An 18936-nucleotide genomic window follows, 5' to 3' on the forward strand; every position below is an offset into this window, starting at 1 on the left:
GGATGCTTTATTTTTTTTCTTTCATTTTCTTTTTCTTTAAAAAACAAAACAAAACAGAAAAAAGCCTGAAGCAAAACCTTTTTAAGAGTAGTTACAGATATTACAGGGGTGAGGGTGGGGGCACTAAAACAGAAAATAAGCACCAGTGAGATGCCTTCTACTGCTCTTCTCCCCGCCACTCAGTACAGCCAGCCAGCGCGGCCTGAGTCATGGCTGCGCCCTCCTCCCTTGCAAAAAGGAGAAACAAGACTTAAGAATTTTGAAAGGATTTTTTTTGTGTGTGTAAAAGTCAATGCTATAAATCTAAAATGAAGTCTGTTTTTAAAAAAAGTTCTAAAACAATAGGAAGAAAACACATGGAAAGAACTCCTCACGGAGACCTGGTTTTAGGACTGAGGCTCTTTTTAACGAGAATATAAAACGCAGAGGGCTCCTTCCACGGCGGGACCTGCTCCCGCAGCCTCTGCCACCCGCTTCCCCTCAGCCGCCCAGCGCTTCCCCGCATCGCCCTTCCTCTCTCCTTTTAAAAATAAAACCCGCTCCTGTGACTTGGATCCTCCTCCAGCTGCCGCTGGACAGTGTAGCCATGGCGGCTACTTGGTGTCGAGCTTGGCCATCTCCTGCACGTAGATGCCGATGCTCTCACTGTCAAAGAGGAGGAAGTAGACGTTCTTCAGCGAGGACGCGCTCGAGTCGTCAAAGTGGGCCGAGATGGCTTTGAGGGTCACCTGGGCGGCCGTCTGTTTGGGGAAGCAGTTTCTGTGCCAAAGGAAGAGAACAGCCTATGTCACTTGGGTCGCTGGGGCCCATGGGGTAACTCAGCTCAGGGTGGTGGCACTGCAGGCCCTTCTTATCCTGGCACTGGGCCCCGGTTTCTATTGCATAGGGGCTCACCATGTGCCGGCCAGTCCACACGTGAGCTCCTTCAGTGCCAGTCAGAGGGACAGCCTGGGGGCCCCAAGTGGGGGACTCACATCCCCACTCTACGGGTACCACACGGACTCAGAGTTTAGCCAAGTTCAGGGGGCTGGCTGGTGACCGGTGCCCTGTGCTGGAATCTGTAGCCTGACTTAAGTCAAGTTTGGTTTTAAAAACACCATTCAGCATTTCAAATACCTGGCCTTCAAAAAAGCACATACAAGTTTTGTTAGCTCCTAACCCCCGAAAGCAAACCCTAGGTGACAGGCTTTCATTTCTCTGGGTGTGCGTGGCACAGCCTCGGCCTCCTGGCCCTCCCACCATCACCCCCCCCGCCCCGGAGGAGCACTGGAATCCCCAGGGATTCTGAGGCCGTGGGCGTTGGGTGGGTCTGAGACTCTAACATGGGGTGGGGGGGTGTCGCTGCTGCCGAGCTGTTTTCTGGTCATGTGTACTCTACGGGGACAGCTGGTGGGGACATGGGCTTTGAACTCGTGAAGAACCCGCCTCTCGCTCCTCCCTGCTGCCTCTCTCTGAGTGCTTCAAAGGATGGAGCTGGGTTTCTTGCCCTATCTCCTGGTCAGCACGCTTGGCTGTGTTGGCAGCCCTTGGCCATGTCATCGGGAATGGCCAGGTGTGGGTAAGTGGGAGAGCGCTGGCCCCCAGGGAGACGTCTGGACTCGGCGCCTCCCCCGCCCTCCTGGAGAAGTGCCTCTTACCTGCCACTGGGGAAGGGAGGAAAGGCCACGGACTTGAGCTTCTTGTCCTCTGCTGCGGAGAGGCAGTTTTTGATGGTCTCTTCAAGCTGCTCTTCACATTTGTCGGAGCCCCACTGAGGGATGTGACAGTGGATGACAAATTTGGCTGCAAGTCCGCTGGATTGGCTGACGGCAGCTGGGACATGGGAGAGAAACGCTGCAGGTTATTTCCTAGTCTTCACCTTAAGCCAGAGGGTTAGGCCGAACCCCACATGTACCTGTTAGGTGTGTGGGGGACAAGGGGGCGATAGAGGAGTTTACCAGACAAACTCTGTGCTTTCCATGGGGACCGGATGTTTACAGAGAGCAGCAGCCATGTTGGAATTGCTTTGGACGGCAGGCACAAGCTTCTTTTAAAGTGGATGTGACAGCACGTGACTTTCACGTGGCCTGCCACCTAGTCACTAGGTTGGGCTACCTGTTCACCATGTTTGCCCCTCGAAGGCGCACAGCAGAATCATCTCTGGTGGTTGTGGTGGGCTGAGGCATGGCCTCCCTGAAATGGGCGCCCCCTCATCCCTGGAACCGGGACTTTGCAGGTGTGACTCGCTGAGGGTTTTTGAGATGGGGAGATAACCCTTTAAGAGGGAGGCAGGGAGGTCATGGTGGGAGAAGAAAAGTGATGACGAAGCAGACACAGGGCAGACCATGCGTGAGCCGAGGGACGCTGCTGCCCAGTGCCGGCAGGAGCAGCTTCTCCGGGAGGAGCCAGCTCTGCCAGCACCTTGATTTTAGTTTTTGAAAGACTGCTTGTAGACTTCTGACTTCCAGAACTCATAAGAGAATAAATCTGTGTTGTTTGAAGCCACAGCATTTGTGGTGATTTGTTATGGTAATGATGGGAAACTAATACAACGGTTTTTAGACTTTTAACAAATAGACACGTCCACCCCCCACCCCGAGATCCTGACTCAGCAGGTCTGGGACCGGCGTGTGCTGGTGACTAGGGTCCTCTGTGAGTCGGGGGCCACAGACTTGGCCATGCACTCCCTCAGACAGTGGTGGTCTTTTCGACCACCTGAGGAACCTGTGGGGAGAAGGCGCTCACACGGCTTGTGGTGTGGGCCCTAGGTCCAACATGCACCTGGTGAAACCACTCACTCTGGAAACACGGTTCCCCTTCCCCGCCTTTGTCACAGGAACGCCAGCCGGTTTCCCCAGCCTTGCCTCATCCCAGTCCCGTCTGCTTCATCTCCACACTGCCTCCTGCGCTGCCATCCCACCCAGTTTCCATCCCATCCAGCTTCCCGGCGGAAATCAGGATGTGCCTCACAACCACCACCAGCCTGGACCGAGCTGAGTTCTCTCAGAGACAAGTTGCAGAAGTTGCACTCGCTCCTGTCACCTGGGGACACTACCAAACCAAGGCCACACCTCCCAACTTCCCCGAGGGAGGTTTGTGGGCCGCCCTGGGTCTGGCTGCAAATCTGCGGGAGTACCAGCTCATGGTTCAGACTCTCTAGTGAGGCTTTTTCCCCTTTGCTTAACCCAATGCCAAGGTCAAGATACATGCCTGCTGCCCTTTGTGCACGGTGGGTTCATGTCTTGCTTGCTCTTAAACTGAATGTGTTCTGGCTTTATGTGGGGTCTGCTACTAGACACCCTGTCTGGGAAATCTATTCTTTCTTGATGGAATGTACAACAGGGCCTGTCTTACAAGTGACGGTGTTTGAAACTAGAGGGAATATGGTTGTTAGAACTTTTTCAGACTCACCCCAGCAGCCCCTTCTTCCCAGGGAGACACCGCTCCCAGGCCGCGGAGGTGCAGACCTGACAGACGTGCACCATTTCTTAGCGCACGGCCATTCCCGGCAGCCGTCTCCCGAGTACACTTGCTTCTCCCTCACAGTGAGGCCTCCAGCGACCCTTTCGGTGAGGGCCTGGGGGCTCTTGACTCTCAGCTCTCGAAAGTCTGAAATCGTGCATCCTTTGCCTTTCCTCTTGAATATTAACAAAGCAATGTGTGTGAATCCTTGGTTGACAGTCTTTCCCCTCAAGTGCTTGGAAAACATTTCTTTCCCGTCTCCAGGCAGCGTCCTCGGTTGCGGACGGGAAGCCCGCTGTCAGGGGACGGCCCCCACAAACAGTCTGCCTTTCCTCGTGGGCTGCTCTTCTGTTTTCTCTTGAGTTTTGAATTTCTGAAGTGTCACCACGATTTTCATTTATTATACTCAATATTTTCAACCTAAGAACTCGTGGGTTTCATTCTGGAAAATTCTCAGCCGTAATTTTTTAAAATACTGTTTCTCTACCTTCTGTTCTCTGCCTCTGGATCTCTGGAAGTGTGCTGGGGCCCCTCGTTCATTCCATGCAGAGCTGCTGTGTTTTCCTCGCCTCCCCGCGCTGACGGGCAGTTTGCTGGGTGCCTCCCCCAGACCCCCTGGGGTCCCCGGTCCAGGTTCAGTCTTTCATGGCCGATTCTGGGCTCTGTCTCATGGTGATGCAGGGGTACGGTAAGTCCAGACATCGAGCCAGTGGGCAGCGTGGCCTGGGTGAGGGGCTCCCTGCTCCCACTGGCTACCCCAGAGAACAGATTTCACACAAGCCACAGTCCCGGGTGGCAGCCGGAGCCGAAGATCATGGGAGGCCTACCTGGCCCTCGCTTTCAGCTCCAAGCCGGGCTTTGGCTCCCCCTGGGGGTGAGGCGACTGGGTCTCATGGCCCCGTAAGAGTCATCCTCCAGATGGCCTGCATATTTCCACACCTGGAGCCCAACACAGAGCTTAGACCTTGCCCTGCGGCCGCCACACGCAGCTCTCCTATGCCTGCCCACACATATGTCTGTCTCATATTTCAGTGTGGCTCTGTCTTGAAGTTTAAAAAAAATTTATCATTGCTGTATGTAGGGGGAATGGCGACGTTCATACTGGAAAGTGTGGGCTCACACACCTTCTTGTCTGGGAGCCCCCATTACTCCTCTAGCCACCCAATCTGATCATGACCGTCCCTGGCTCAAACTTTCAGAGATGTCCCTGTTGTCTACACAGGGTCTCCCTCTACCTGCTGCTCCCTGCCAGCCTTATGGCCATGACGTCCCTGCCCTCAAGTGGGTCTCATTCCCTCATGGAGCCCCGCTTTCTCCCCCCGCCCCCCCCCCCCCCGCCCAGGCAGAGGGCGAGCTCTGCTGTCTCTCTCTGCCCCACTAGGTGTCTGTCTTTCCTCCCAGACTGTCCAGGGCTCGAGGGCAGGAATGGGATTCACTGTCTCTGGAGCCCCAGCACCAGGGCAGCGCTTGGCACCGACCAGACGGTCACTGGGGGTGGCATGTGCTGGGACACAGATCTGCAGTTGGACCCGCTCATCAAAAAATGACCAACAATTTTAAAAACAGGTGTTCAAACAAAACTTGTGCACAAACACTTATAGCAGCTCTATTCATAATAGCTAAAGGTGGAGACAACCCAAGTGATGACTGGGTCAGCAAAATGGAATATTATGCAGCCATGGAAAGGAATGAGGTTCTGATACATGCTACCATATGACGGACCTCGAAGAAACTGTTATGCGAAAGAAGTCAGACACAAGAGGTCCCATGTTGTAGAGTCCGTTTATATGACGTGTCTAGAACAGGCAAAGTCGTAGAGACAGAGGCAGACTGGTGGCTGCCAGGGAGAGAGGGAAAAGAATGACTGCTTGAAATAAAGTTACCCAATAGCTGCAGACCTTTTTTGGGTGACCTGATGCAAACTGACTGGAACTATCTGGATATTTTATAGCCTCCAAGGCATATGAAATGATCGATGTGGGGCTGCTCAAATAAAAAAATAGCTTTCTGATCAGTTACAGCATAGTTTGCTTTGCACAGGATGGTGTGAGAAGCAGGTAATGCTGGAGAGGGAGCGGGAGAGTCTGTGCTGGGAACACGGGCCCAGCTCCTCACTCACCTTCAGCGACTTCCAAAGGGCCCTGGGACTTGCGGAGCTCCTTCACCGTGTCCAGGAACTCCTTCCCCCCAGCCTTCTCCAAGGCCTTCCCTGTGCAGGAGAACAAGGGGAAGTCACTGTGGTTGTTCTTTTCAGTGTCACTGATTATACCGTTTGACATATGTTTGTTAGGCCAGAAAAAACAACCAAACCGTACTTAGAAAGCTGGGATAAAACTTTGCAGCTGAAACCCAGGTCAGCCAGTGGGCACAGGGGGCCTCTGGCTTCTATGCATCGGGACTTAGATTCTAACAAACTCTTTATTTAATTTTTATTTTTTAAGCCTCATCTGAGAATGTTCTTTTCAAAAATTGATTTAAGAGAGAGAACAAGGGAGAAAGACACAGGGAGAGAGAAACATGGATTGCTTACCTCTCCTGTATGTGCCCCAACTGGGGATCGAACCTGCAACCTTTTTGTGTATAGGCTGATGCTCCTACTGACTGAGACACCTGGCCAGAGCTTTAGTTTTTTTTAACGTACTGATTATTAGAGAGAGAGAAACATGGATTTGTCGTTCCACTTATGAAAGCATTGACCGGCTGATTCTTGCATGTGCCATGGCAGAGACTGGACCCACCAGCTTTGGTGTGTCGGGATGGTGCTCTCACCACTGCGCTGCCTGGCCAGGGTCTGTAATAAGCTCTTAAAGAACTTTTTTAGGGGGTGATTTGGCTGTAAATTGTCTCATGATGTGAATCCTGAAGGTGATTTTATATTAAAGAAGTGAGGCTCTAGGGTTCTGTTCTCTGGGCTCAGTCCCTATTGTGTCAGTTAAATCCAGTGACTTGATTTGATGGCAGCTCCCCATACTGGGGAGCTGTTCACAGACCCTCCTGTCGCCAGTTTATAAACCTGGTTCCAGAGCCACAGTGTGTCCAGGGGACACAGCCACAATGGTGAGCCCAGACCTGAGGTGAACGATGGCTCAGCAGAAACCTCGGGTAGAGTACTAGGGTCCTGTTCCCCTGTCACCACCACCAATGTGTTGTAAGTCCTTGGGGTCAAAGGACAGGCAGGCCCTGGAATGCTACTCCCCATGCAGGCCTTGATTTTCAATGGAAAGATGCAGAGCTTTTTCCATTGAAAAATGCAGATCTCCACTGGGAGATCCTTTGCGTCTTGGACGTCGGGACAATTCCCTACTCAATATTTCAGAGCTGTACTTCTGCAGAGGCCAGGTGGAGTCCCCAGCAGATGGCAGGAGCCCACCTCTCACCCGCTGGGAACCCGAGCTGTGTGCCTCTGAGACCCATGGGCGCTTTGTCCAGGCCAGGATGACGGCTGCTCTCGGCGGGAGACGAGGTATTTCCCCTCATGTATGTCCATCTTCTTCTGAATTTGGTGATCTGGATGTCTGGGGCAAGTCTCAACTCTCTATATTATTAATAGTTATTATTTTGAGTTCACTGGCCCCCCTAGAAGCTGGATGAGGGCGCCTCCCTGCTCCACATTCGCACACTGAAGTGTGTTTGGAGAGCCACAGGGCACGTCAGTCAGAGAAATGCCATTCCAGCAGCCGCTCTTCGCTTTTTGGAGGGGGTTGGAAGGGGATTTCTTCATGGATGTACTTGGGTTTCAATGACACAGTTTGGGAACAGTGATCATGGGCTATCCCTGGTGCCTCTACCTCTCCTTTCCGGCCCTCAGATGCCTGGCTGTGCTGACCTGCTGGGGCACGGAAGCCTGTTGCCACGTTCCTGCTGAAAGCAGGGGAAGCGGGTCTGCGCTGCTGCACGCTGCACTCAGGTCAGGGGCCAGATGGGAATGTGCAAAAGGCAAGGTGAGTCCACCCCTTCCCCGAGGACTTCTGATGAGGGACTTGCCCTCTGTGGAAGTACTCCAGTGAGGACACGAGGAAGGGGTGCTGGAATTACAGCACGTCCACTTTGCTGCCCCTGACGAACGGACAAACCTAGAGACATCGACGAGAGACAACCAACCAACCAGGCATCGTGTGCCCCTGGTGGACGAACATTCCGTCACTGACCGAGTCGTCTTGTCCAAGTCTGTGAACCTGAATCTTATTAAGCCTCTAGATCAACTCCCAACTTATGAGCAAGACAGAGAAGAAACATATTTAAGGACACCAGGAGTATGCAAGCCACAAAATCTGGGCTGTAGCCTGCCTTCCTCCCCAAATAAGTTGCAAAAACAACGAGAGAGAGAGAGAGAGAGTGAGATCTCGGAAGGGGCAACTATGGGCTACAAGAGACTTAAGAGACTTATTATCTAATTGTGATGTGTGGACTATTTGGATCCTGAATCAAATTAACAAATTTAAAAAAAATAATTGACATTTATGATGCAACTGGAATTTGAACACTGATACTTGATATTAACTTAAAAGTTCTGGTTGTGATACAGTATTGTGGCTGCATTGCTGAGAACTAGCCCGCATCACTCTGAAGTACGCACAGACAGAACGCCATGACACTTGGAGGGGTGGACATGGGGGCAGAGCTGCAACACACTTGGTCACAGGTTGGTGATTTCTGCAGCCAGGTGCCTGGGGTTTCATTGTACTCTTCTGCTATGTTTATGTCTGCCTGAACTTTTCTGTCATAGCAAACGGTGTTTACAAGGAATGAATGAGGGTCTCATTGCATGGAGTTGCTGAGTTGGGTGCTGGTGGCAGAGACTGGAACACGGTGGGAGGCCCCCTCTGACAGCACCGCAACGGTACAGAGACCGTTGTTCATGAAATGCTTCTGGGCCCAGCACTGTGCGAAGCACCATCCACGTGTTATCTTATTTGATCTGCACAGCACCCCCATGAGTCAGGAACTACAGTCACCTGTGCTGACAGGTGAGGGAACAAAGGTGCAGAGTGCTCAGAAACCTGCTTAAAGTCTCAGAGGTAGGAGGTGAGTTGCAAAAGCCACTGGCGCAGGCTGCCTCCAGAAGCTCTGCCGTTGGGGTCTGAACACTGGCTTCCCTCCCACACCAGCACTCTTTCTATTCTGCCACCACCCTGCCACTTAAGAACTGGAATATCTCTAGTTTTCCTAAAATAAATATGCAAACTATGCAAATAATAAAGTAGGACACTGTCACTCGTTTTGCTTGTGAGAAGCTGGGACTCACTTCCAAACAGAGCTGGAGATCAAAGCCTCGAGGGCGTCCTTCCCGGATGGGGCACTGGTGTCGGTAGGGCCTGAGCTGGGTTTGAACAGTGAGGCAGGCATTTTCACCACCTCTGTTTCTGTGCCAGAGCAGTCCTGCTTCTCTGTAATGAGTCGCCGCCTCCCCAGTGCTGCCCTACCCCCTTTTCTGCAAAGCAAGTGGCTCCTGCTGCCAAGGGGGGAACAGTGAGCCCAGCAGCTAGGGGCCCTGGGGCCGCCATCCGGGGCTGAACGACTAGAAACTGCCTGTAATCACCCATCTCAGAAGGGAGCCCTGCAGCCCAGAGACAAAGGCCTTTCTTTGCTCACTTCACTCTTTCAATGAAGAGTGTAAGGCACTCCTGTCTTATGAAATGGCTAAGATGGTGATCACTTAGTCTGCTACTGCAGTATTTCTAGTGCCCATGATAGCTTACCTTCCCCAGCTCTTCTACTGAGCCTGGTCCCACCCCCACCTTAAAGACAGCTAACTTTTCCTAGATGTCTGTCTCCTTTTTACCAATGGTGTTCTCACTGCGTACGCTTAAAACATCGGTAGAGTTTTACCCAGAACATGCACAACAATGTTTCTAGCAGTATTCCTCGTTATTGTCTAAACTGGAAACTCCCCAAATGCCACCAATGGAAGAACAGACCAACACATTGTGGAATGTTCCCACAGCGGAACACTACACAGCAAAGAAAATGAACGAATGGGCTTCAACAGCATGGGTGGATGTCACAAATACAGAGTTGAGCGAAAGGAGCCAGGACAAAAGAAGACATACTGCATGATTTCATTTACATAAACTCTAAGACAGATGACACTATGGATGCCTTAGAGAACAAGACAGTGGTCGCCATGGAGGGAATGGTAACCGCGAGTGGGGTGGGGGGGCGCTTCCGAGGCGTCAGTAAGGATCTGCCTCACGATCAAGGTGCTGGTTAGAAGATGTATTCGCTTTGAGAAATATTTACCAAGCTGTGCACTAATGATCTGTTTTTATATAGCACTTCAATAAAAATTTCAAGAATACATGCAGATTTAAAACAAAATGAGTTGCTCTCTAGGCATGCTATTCAGCTACACACACAGCGGCGTCTGACACAGTATGCCAAGCAGCGCACATCTAGATGACAATGGCCAGCTTCACAAGAACTTGCCTAAACAGCGGGCTGTCTGTTGGGGACCGCTCTGCCTGGTCCCAGGAAGCTGTAACCCCCCCCGCCCCGTGACTTAGGCTGAGTGAAAGACCTCTGGACCAGAAGCCACTAAGGAGACAAAACTTATTTCCCTGGCATGATCGGTAATCAATGATGGGTAACAATTCTCTAAGAAAGAGAATGAATCTAAGACAGACGCCATCACGTGGGGATGCCCTAAGGGAAGAGACTCGGGGCTGTGGGTAAGAAGGGGTGATGGCATCAACACCTGCCCCCTGGCTTTGTCAAAGCCTGAGTCCTTGTGAGAAATCCAAGTCTCCTGGCTGCCTTTGTCTTCTCTGTTACCTCAGGCCTGCAGGGCGGTGCAGCCCAGGACAGAAATGGAGGACCCCTGGGGTAATCAGCCCTGGGACATAGAATATGTAAGATCCTGTGAGATCTGTTTGCTGGAGGATGTTATTAACTTGGAATTTAAAGGCACAGACAAGAAACCTTTGGAACCTATAGTCCTTTCATATGTTAAAACTCCAATCTCTGCCCAGAATCACAGCAGGAGTTCTGTCTGCACCTTTGTAAGTCACCTACTTCTTTTTATCTTTTCTGCCAGAATGTGAATCCACAAACTAAGTCTGTATTCTCAATAAAAATCTGCTTGGGAATGGATAAGGCGCACTCTCCACGAGAGAGAGTGTCCCTTCTGTCCCTATTTCCCCACAGGACCTGGTTGTGTCTGTGTATGTTTTTCTCGTGTTTTGACGAGCATCCACAGCCAAGATGGATACTGCTGGCCAGTATCCTCCACAGCTGCCTGATGGCACCACTACCAAAGTCTCAGGACCTTACCTATATCTTCCTTGAGGTCTATTTCAGCTGTGGTTGGGTGGACGATGCCCTCCACTCTCATGGAGCCAATGTGGCTGATGTCACTCTGGGTCAGGGACAGCTGTGTTTGGAAGAAAAGATGGAGGGAGCGTGCGGGAAAGATGAAATCCTGTTGAAAATCTTCATATTTTACATCGTTTCCGTTCATTCTCCCAATCATTAATACTAACTGTCAACAGCAAGGGCTGCACCTGGAGCAACCGTCTCACGTTTCCCAGGCATTTGGTTTTCACTGGGCTCTTCTGAGCTCAGTGGATTTGATTTTCACTCTGAGGGTAGTAGCAGCATGCAACAAATCTCCTCCTCTTCCAGGAGCAGAAATGGGACCCCCCTTCTCCTTTCTCTATAGCCCCTGCCCTCGATTCCCAGTCCCGGCAGCCTTGGTGTCTGGTGACATATTCTCTGAGTAGCTCTTGCAAGGGAAGCCTGGGGCGTGCTCTCTCCTCTGCCTCTGCTCCTTGCACCTTTCCCGGAGCAGCACAGAGCTTTGGAGCGGGGACACAGAGCTGACAGCCTTGTTTGAGAAGTAATGGGCTCCAGGACCCTGACCTGCCTACGTCTGGCCACCTTGCCTTCACGGGACCACATTGTTGGGGCTGCACTTGTGAAGTACCGCCCTATGTGCTCATAGCTTAGTACAGTGAAGGCATTATCCACGTCTCCCCATGTGAGTAAGAACTTCATGTTCCTCTAGAGAAGTGAGAGAAAGCTAATTATCATGTAACTATGGGTGGCCCCTAGAGGGGACATAAATTCTATCTCTTTGCTCCTGGCTTTCATCAGTGATGAATTAGGGACCTGTCACATTGCGCTCTTCTTCTAACATGCTCTTCCCAATTGCTTCGAGAGAAGTTCACACTCTATTGTTGCCAGGCTGCGAACATTCAACGACCAGGGATTTGATTAACTGTTTCCTTGTGGATCTTATTGCAGCCCCAGTTGAGTTGATAGATAAATTGTCTGCTTGGTAAACTTTGATGTTGTGGGAATGAATTATTTGCATGTCTGGCTGGGCCTCTGTTGTGCTGGAGACTGTTCAAATCTCTAGCTCTGTTTGTTTTCTTCCTGCCACCGGGAAAGGCGGGCAGACTAAATTATTGGCAAATAATTCATTTCTAACACCAAGGGTTTTCAGGAAACATATTTCTAGTTTCTTTCTTTGATAAATTACATTGAATCATGTAAGGCAGACCTCCCAAAGCCTGTTTGAGAAAGTTAGCTGTGAGGGAGGGCACGGAAATAACAGGGGCAGGGGGATTTTCAGCAAGCCGGTAGTGCCATCCTCTCTGCGGTCCAGACGGAATCTCTAGGCTGACCAGCGTCAGCATGAACAATGCTCAGCACTACAGAGCCTGTTTGCCCTCACAACACAGACACTGCCCTTACTCTTTAGTTTAAAAAGGACTAATTCAAGGCCAGAGTGAGAATTGGATTAGGGGAGCCAGGCACTGAAGGGAGGCATCATTGCTTGTAAATGGTAGGTTATAAAAATGCAGTCATGTTTTACTGCGGCCGGCACAATCTTCTTTATTACCTTCTGCCCTAGAACAAGGCTCTTGGAAGAGAGGATGGTGAATCCATCCCCTGGCCCATCTTCAGAGGTGGCATTTGAAGTTCCTTCTTTGTCGCTGTCCTTTGGTTTGGACTGTGGGTAGAAATCAGAGGGACAGATGTGGAATCATTTGGAAGAAGCCCAAAGTGGTCTGACAAAGCCCTTCCCATGGCTCCCACCGACGTGGATGTGAGGGCAGTGGTCAGACGTATGTGCTGCTGTTCTCAGTGGAGAAGCGAGGGACAGCAATATAAGGGAAAGAAAAGGGTGCTGCCAAAAGGGTTCAAGGGTTCAAAGTGTCTGTAGTCCTCACTCACACCTGGACAGGTAGGTTGTTCTTGCTGTTTTCGATGCCTACCGCTTTATGATGACAAGCATCAGAACCAAGTGGGGTCATTCTAGCACACTGCTCAACCCCCCTTGCCCTGGGGTTTCCCTGGGGCACTGTGGCAGTGTGGCGAGCTCTTACATAATCTCTGTGTTGTCACAGAGGTCTGTGGGTGGGAACTTACAAGCTGCGCTGTCCAGTAGAGTCTCCCGTGATCATGGGACTGTCCTGCATCTGTGCTGCTCAGTGTGATTGAGCACTCAGCTGGTGCAACCGAGGAATGAATTTTGAATTTGATTTAGTTTTAATTAAGTGAAATTCAAATCAAAACAGCCACACGTGGATCGCGGTTACTGTGCTGGTCAGCTTGGGAAAGTATTGGTCTGCGAAGGGCGTCTCTGCGCTGTAGCTACTCAGCATATCAGGTAATCCAGAGCACCGGAAATCCCACTGGCTGGACTTAGGCAACTATCTAGGGGAGACTAAAGATATTTTGGTGTGCAACACGGAGTGCTGGAGAAACGAAAGGCAGAGTCCCAGGCTATTAGCTCTCACATAAGATTTTGGTGGGGACAATGGAAGGGATCTGGAAACATGGAAACCACCCACATTTGGGGTTTGGAAACCAGCAGCCCTGCCTGATGACCTGGGCTGTGTCTCAAGGGCTGCTGCTTCCTCTCCACAGACACTCGTGTCATTTTCTCCCGGCACCAAGCTGTGGAGATGCCCCAGTTCTTTGGAGATGCCGCTACACCTTCATCTTTTGAACGTTCAACTTTCCTCCTGTTCAGAGAGTCCCTGGCTCACCTTTTTGGACGTCCGTGGTTTGGCAGCCTTGGATTTCTTGCCCCCCTTCTTGCCTGACGTGGCCTTCCTTCCTCTCTTCTCTGGGGGAGGGGAGAGGATAGTTTCCGACTTGCCTTTGGTCCCTCGCTTTTTGGCCAGCAGTTCGGGGTGAATTCTGGGCAGGACGCCGCCACTGGCAATGGTCACTCCTTTTAGCAGCTGAAGAAAGAAACACGCAAGTTCAGACAGCTAAGAGCTTTCCAATTATGGATTTAATACAATTCTAACCACTTGCAAAACAAGGTCTAACTCTGGTCTTTGCATTCCCAAAGAAATGGCACAAAACACACTCTAATTGGCTTTCCCCATTTCTATTGCAGAGCGTGTCTCTGTAGTTACCAAGGCCCCCTGTGGTCTTGCACAGAAAACAAAACAAGCGAAGAAACATGAAAGGGTACAGAGGTTGAAACCAGTGATGGACTCTGAAATTCCAGAGATAATAGAGAATAAAGAGCTTCACAATGGAGAGCACAGCTTGACAAAATAAGGTTCAAAGGTCAATGAGAGGACTAGACCCAGTTAACAGCAGACCAGTGGTCCCTGCACCCTTTTGATCACGTAGTCCATCAGTAAAGTCTGTTTGACCAGGCCTCTGCCACCTGCTGCCTGTTTACTTTAACGAATGGGCAGGTTCTACTCCACCGACACATTCTACACACCCCAGGGCGGCAATGCCCTGAGTGTGGTCTGCGGCCAGGCTGGTGCACAACCACCCAGTATCCACCTGTGCCAAAGTGCAGGAATCACGAGGAAGTCTAGAGACCTTTACAGTAAATTGACAGAGTTCTTGTATATCTATTGGATATAATAATAAAACTCTGAGAGCTTGTAGATTGTATTATTTTATTTCTCTAGTAATTATTTTTTATCATATTTTTTGAAATTATCAGCTCACAATGGATTGGAAATAAGAATCACTTTACCACAGACAGTTTGAGGAAATGAGATTAGAAAATAAATACAAATAAAAATTCCTTTTAAAAATGTAATCTTTATTATAAATTTTCCATTACCATTTAGTCCCCATATACCTCCCTCCCCTGAGCAATCACCATACTGTTGTCCATGCGCATGAGTCCTTTTTCCTTTCTGCTCAATCCCCCCACCCGCTAACCTCGCCCATCACCACTAGCTGTCATCCTGCTGTCTATGAGTCTGTCTCTACTTTGCTTGTTAGTTCAGTTTGTTCATTAGATTCCACATATGAGTGAAACCACATGGTACCTGTCTTTCTCTGACTGGCTTATTTCATTTAGTATGTTCTCCAGGCCCATTCATACTGTTGTAAAGGATAAAATTTTCTTTTTTATGGCCAAGTGGAATTCCATTGTGTAAACATCCCATAGTTGTTTTACACACTCATCTATTGATGGACACTTGGGCTGCATCTATATCTTGGTGATCGTAAATAACGCTGCACTGAACATAGGGGTGCTTGTGTTCTTTTGAATTAGTGTTTTGTCTCCTTTTACATCCATTAAGATTTGCTTTACATATTTAGGTGCTCCTGTGTTGGGTGCATAAATATTTATGAAGATTATATCCTCTTGTTGGATCATTCCCTTATCACTATGCAGTGTCCTTCTTTGTCTCTGACTACAGCTTTGGTTATAAAGTCTATTTTGTCAGATATAAGTTCTGCTACCCCAGTTTTTTTTTCTTTTCCATTTGCATGAAATTTCTTTTTCCAACCCTTTACTTGTAGTCTGTGTGTGTCTTTTGATCTGAGATGGATCTCTGGGAGGCAGTGTACACATGGGTCTTGTTTTCTTATCCATTCAGCTAACCTCTGTCTTTTGGTTGCAGCTTTCAAGCCATTTACATTTCAGGTGATTATTGATAGACACGTATGTCAGTGCCATTTTATTGTTAGGCTGTTTTCCTCTGTTTTTCTTTTTTCTTTCTCTCTTCTTCTCTCCCCTTCTTTTTGTTCTACTTCCTCCTCTTCCTCTCCCTTCTTCTTCTTCTTCTTCCCCTTCCTCTCCCTATTTCTTCTTCTTCCAAGCTCTCTACCATTTGTTGCAGTACTGGTTTGGTGTTAACAAACTCCTTTAGCTTTTTCTTGTCTGGGAAGCTCCTTATTTCTCCTTTGATTTTTTAAAAAAGATTTTATTTATTTATTTTAGACAGAGGGAAAAGGAAGGAGAAAGAGAGGGAGAGAAACATCAATGTGTGGCTGCCTCTTTCGAGTCCCCTACTAGGGACCTGACCTGGCCTGCAACCCAGGCATGTGCCCTGACTGGGAATCATACCAGCGACCCTTTGGTTCGCAGGCTGGTGCTCAAGCCACTGAGCCACACCAGCTGGGGCTCTCCTTTAATTTTAAATGATAACTTTGTTGGGTAAAGTAGCCTTGGTTGTAGGTCCTGACTTTTCATCACCTTGAATATTTCACGCCACTCCCTTCTGGCCTAAAATATTTCTGATGAGTAATCAGATGACAGTCTAATTGGTGCTCCTTTGTAGGTTACTACCTGCTTTTCTCTTGTGGCTTTCTGGATTCTCTCCTTATCTTTAAGTCTTGTCATTTAATTATGATGTGTCTCTGTATACGCCTCTTTGGGTCCAACTTGTTTGGGACTCTCTGAGCTTCCTGGACTTGTGAAACATTTCCCTTCACCAGATTAGGGAAGTTTTTGGTCAGTATTTCTTCAAGTAGGTTCTCAATTCCTTGCTCACGCTCTTTTCCTTCTGGTATTTCCATGATGCGGATGTTGTTATGCTTCATGTTGTCCAAGATGTTTCTTAAGCTCTCTTCATTTTTTGTTTAAATATGTAATCTTTATTATGTGTTTCCATTACCATTTAGTCCTTTTATATCCCCCTCCTCCCAGCAATCACTCTGTTGTAATATCTATGAGTCCTTTTCTTTTTTGCTCAATCCCTGCACCCCCAAGATCTCCTTATTTTTAAAATTCTTTTCTTTTTTGCTGCTGTGCCTGTTTTTTTCTACCTTGTCTTCCAAAACACTGACTCGATCCTCTGCTTCATTTAACCTACTGTTAATTCCTTCCAGTGTATTATTTATCTCAGATAGTGCATTCTTTATTTCTGGCTGATCCTTTTTAATGATTTCTATGTCTTTTTCCATGCTGGTGAGTATCCTTTTTTGTTGTTGTTGTTGAGCATTTTTATAATCATAATTCTAAACTCTGTCTGAGAAATTGCTTACCTCCATTTCATCTAGTTCTTCTGGAAATTTCTCTTGTTCTTTCATTTGAGTTCTGTTTCTTTGCCTTCCTATTTTGTCTGCTTTGTATTTTCCACCTTAGATGTTAAACTAATCAGCTGCTAAACCAATCAGTTGTTAATCTGATCAATCTGTACTCAGCAGTCAGGCTTAAGCTCCACAGGGTGGGGCAGAGTAATTCCTGCTGGTGGGGCTATTGCTTCCCCTGATGCCAGTCAGACAGGAGTGCTCTGCCTGAGAGAGATGGCCCCTGCAGTGTGGGGAATGACTCAGCACCTGGATTCTGGTGGCAGTTCCCTCAGTTCTTTCCCCAGAGCCAACAACCCCAGACTTTCCTCAAGCATCTCTAGTCCAGTCTGCCCTCCCTTTGCTGGTGCCCAGAGTAAGTGGCTGCAAACAAAATTTTGTGCATTGGCCCTTTAAGAGGCTCTCTGTGTCTCTAGTTGTCTCTCCCTGGCAGACAGAAACCCTGCTGCTTTTCACAGCTGGATGTTATCTGGGTTCCTTTCTGGCTCTGATGCTGTAGGCCAGCAGGGCTGGGCTTGGGTTTTAGACCACACACTTCTCAGGGGATCCCCCTGGCTGCTGAAATATCCCTCTGGCACTTCAGCTGCCACCCGTGGGAGCCCAGCCAGCCCTCTGTGTCTCCTCCACACTCCCTCCAGTCACATTGTGGGGAAGTGTTTTCTTCTGTCTGTCCGTGGTTATAAGCTTCTGTCCAGCTAGTGTTCAGTTGGTTATTCAAGATAATTTCTCTACAATTTAGCTGTAATTCCAGATTGGTCCTGGGACAGAACCTGGGAGGAGGTCAGTGTAGCTTCCACTTCCTCCTCCACCATCTTGGATCCTCTTTTTCAAAAATTCTTATACTATTGACCTGCCACCTTGCACATCCTTGAGGGTGGGTGGGAGCACTCACTCCACTTTGGAGTCAGTTCTAAAATATGAAAGGTCGGTTCTAATACGTGAAGAAGGGTTCTCTTGCCCTCATCAGAATATATCATCAACAAAGTTTGGGGGAAGAAACTGTGAAGAGAGTAATAAATGTGCACTGCACCTTCCCAGCAACACACGAGCTTGCTTTGAAAGAGGAAAAGAAGGTCTGATCAGACCCAGAACATACAAAGGGATCTATTCCAGAGGCAATTTTATTTTGAAGCTGAATAATACAGCTAGCAGAATTCATTCTTCTCTTATATGATCAAAGTTTTTTGGTATAAGTGTCACAGGTTTGATTCCCAGCCAGGGTACATGCCTGGGTTGCAGGCCATAACCCCCAGCAACCACACATTGATGTTTCTCTCTCTATCTCCCTCCCTTTCCTCTCTAGAAAGTAAATAAATAAAATCTTTAAAAAAAGTTTTTTGGTATAAATGCAACTAGGAACTGTAGCAGGAATGATTTGTAGCCAGCCACAGCCATGTGCAATAGTTTGGCAAATCCATTTGGTGGCATGTGTCCATGCTGCAGACATACCTGATTGAGCTCCTCGTCATTGGCAACTGCCAGCAGGATGTGTCTTGGGGCTATCCGGGCCTTCTTGTTGTCCCTCGCTGCATTGCCGGCCAATTCTAGAATTTCCGCTGAAATTACAAGGAGGAGTTAACAGGTAATCACAGAATGGGGCCTGAACTTTCTAAAGCTTTTTTCTGGGGTGTGGGGATGTGGGGAATGGTCTTTGAGTTTGATCACATTTATTCATTTGTGATTTTTGTCTGGGCCTGGAAAGAAATTCAGAAAGCTGAAAAGAATTCAGGTCATAGGCAAGTAAGATATTTTAACAAGACCTGGTATATGATCCTATAGTAAAGTCTCCCAGTTATCAGTTGACATTAATTCTTCCCCATCTTCCTTGGTATATGGACCTCTGATTTTTTTTTTCTGATCTTATATCCATAGGAAGAAATAAAGACAGTTTTCCCCAACATCCCTTGTTGATTAGTGTGGTCATATGACTAAGTTCTGGCTAATGAAAGGCAGTCATGTTGTATGGTATTCCTTCCTTTTCTACTGGTGGACTGAGGACGTGATGGTTGGAATTTGAGCAGCCATCTTTGACCAAGAGGAAAAAAGCTGTGGATGACAGAGTAACAAGATAGAAGGAACAGAGGTATCTTATGACTGTGGAGCTTCCTTATCAACCTGGACTATGTTCTATAGATTTCTTTTGTATGAAAGAGAACTAAACTCATTTCAGCCACTGTTGGCAGAAGTTAATCTTGACCAAAACAAAACCCTAACACAGGACCTGAGCTTCTTTTAGCCAACAGA

The 18936-nt window shown here is 48.6% G+C and overlaps 1 protein-coding gene across 1 annotated transcript in view; it reads right to left on the reverse strand.

Moving 5' to 3' along the window:
- Positions 1-6: 6 nt before the first annotated feature.
- LOC123821018 (core histone macro-H2A.2) overlaps positions 7-18936 on the reverse strand; it is a 53321-nt gene continuing 34391 nt past the window's right edge. Inside the window, exons 3-9 of the mRNA XM_045842261.1 lie at positions 18142-18248; positions 13437-13634; positions 12284-12394; positions 10711-10810; positions 5561-5650; positions 1638-1812; positions 7-759 (exon numbers count right to left, since the gene is read on the reverse strand). Coding sequence (XP_045698217.1) covers positions 594-759; positions 1638-1812; positions 5561-5650; positions 10711-10810; positions 12284-12394; positions 13437-13634; positions 18142-18248 — 947 coding nt within the window. The 3' untranslated portion in view covers positions 7-593. The remainder of the gene's footprint in view (positions 760-1637; positions 1813-5560; positions 5651-10710; positions 10811-12283; positions 12395-13436; positions 13635-18141; positions 18249-18936) is intronic.

This window comes from Phyllostomus hastatus, unplaced genomic scaffold (genome assembly GCF_019186645.2).
Source record: "Phyllostomus hastatus isolate PE091 unplaced genomic scaffold, TTU_PhHast_1.1 phas_contig_38, whole genome shotgun sequence".
Taxonomy (NCBI): Eukaryota; Metazoa; Chordata; class Mammalia; order Chiroptera; family Phyllostomidae; genus Phyllostomus; species Phyllostomus hastatus.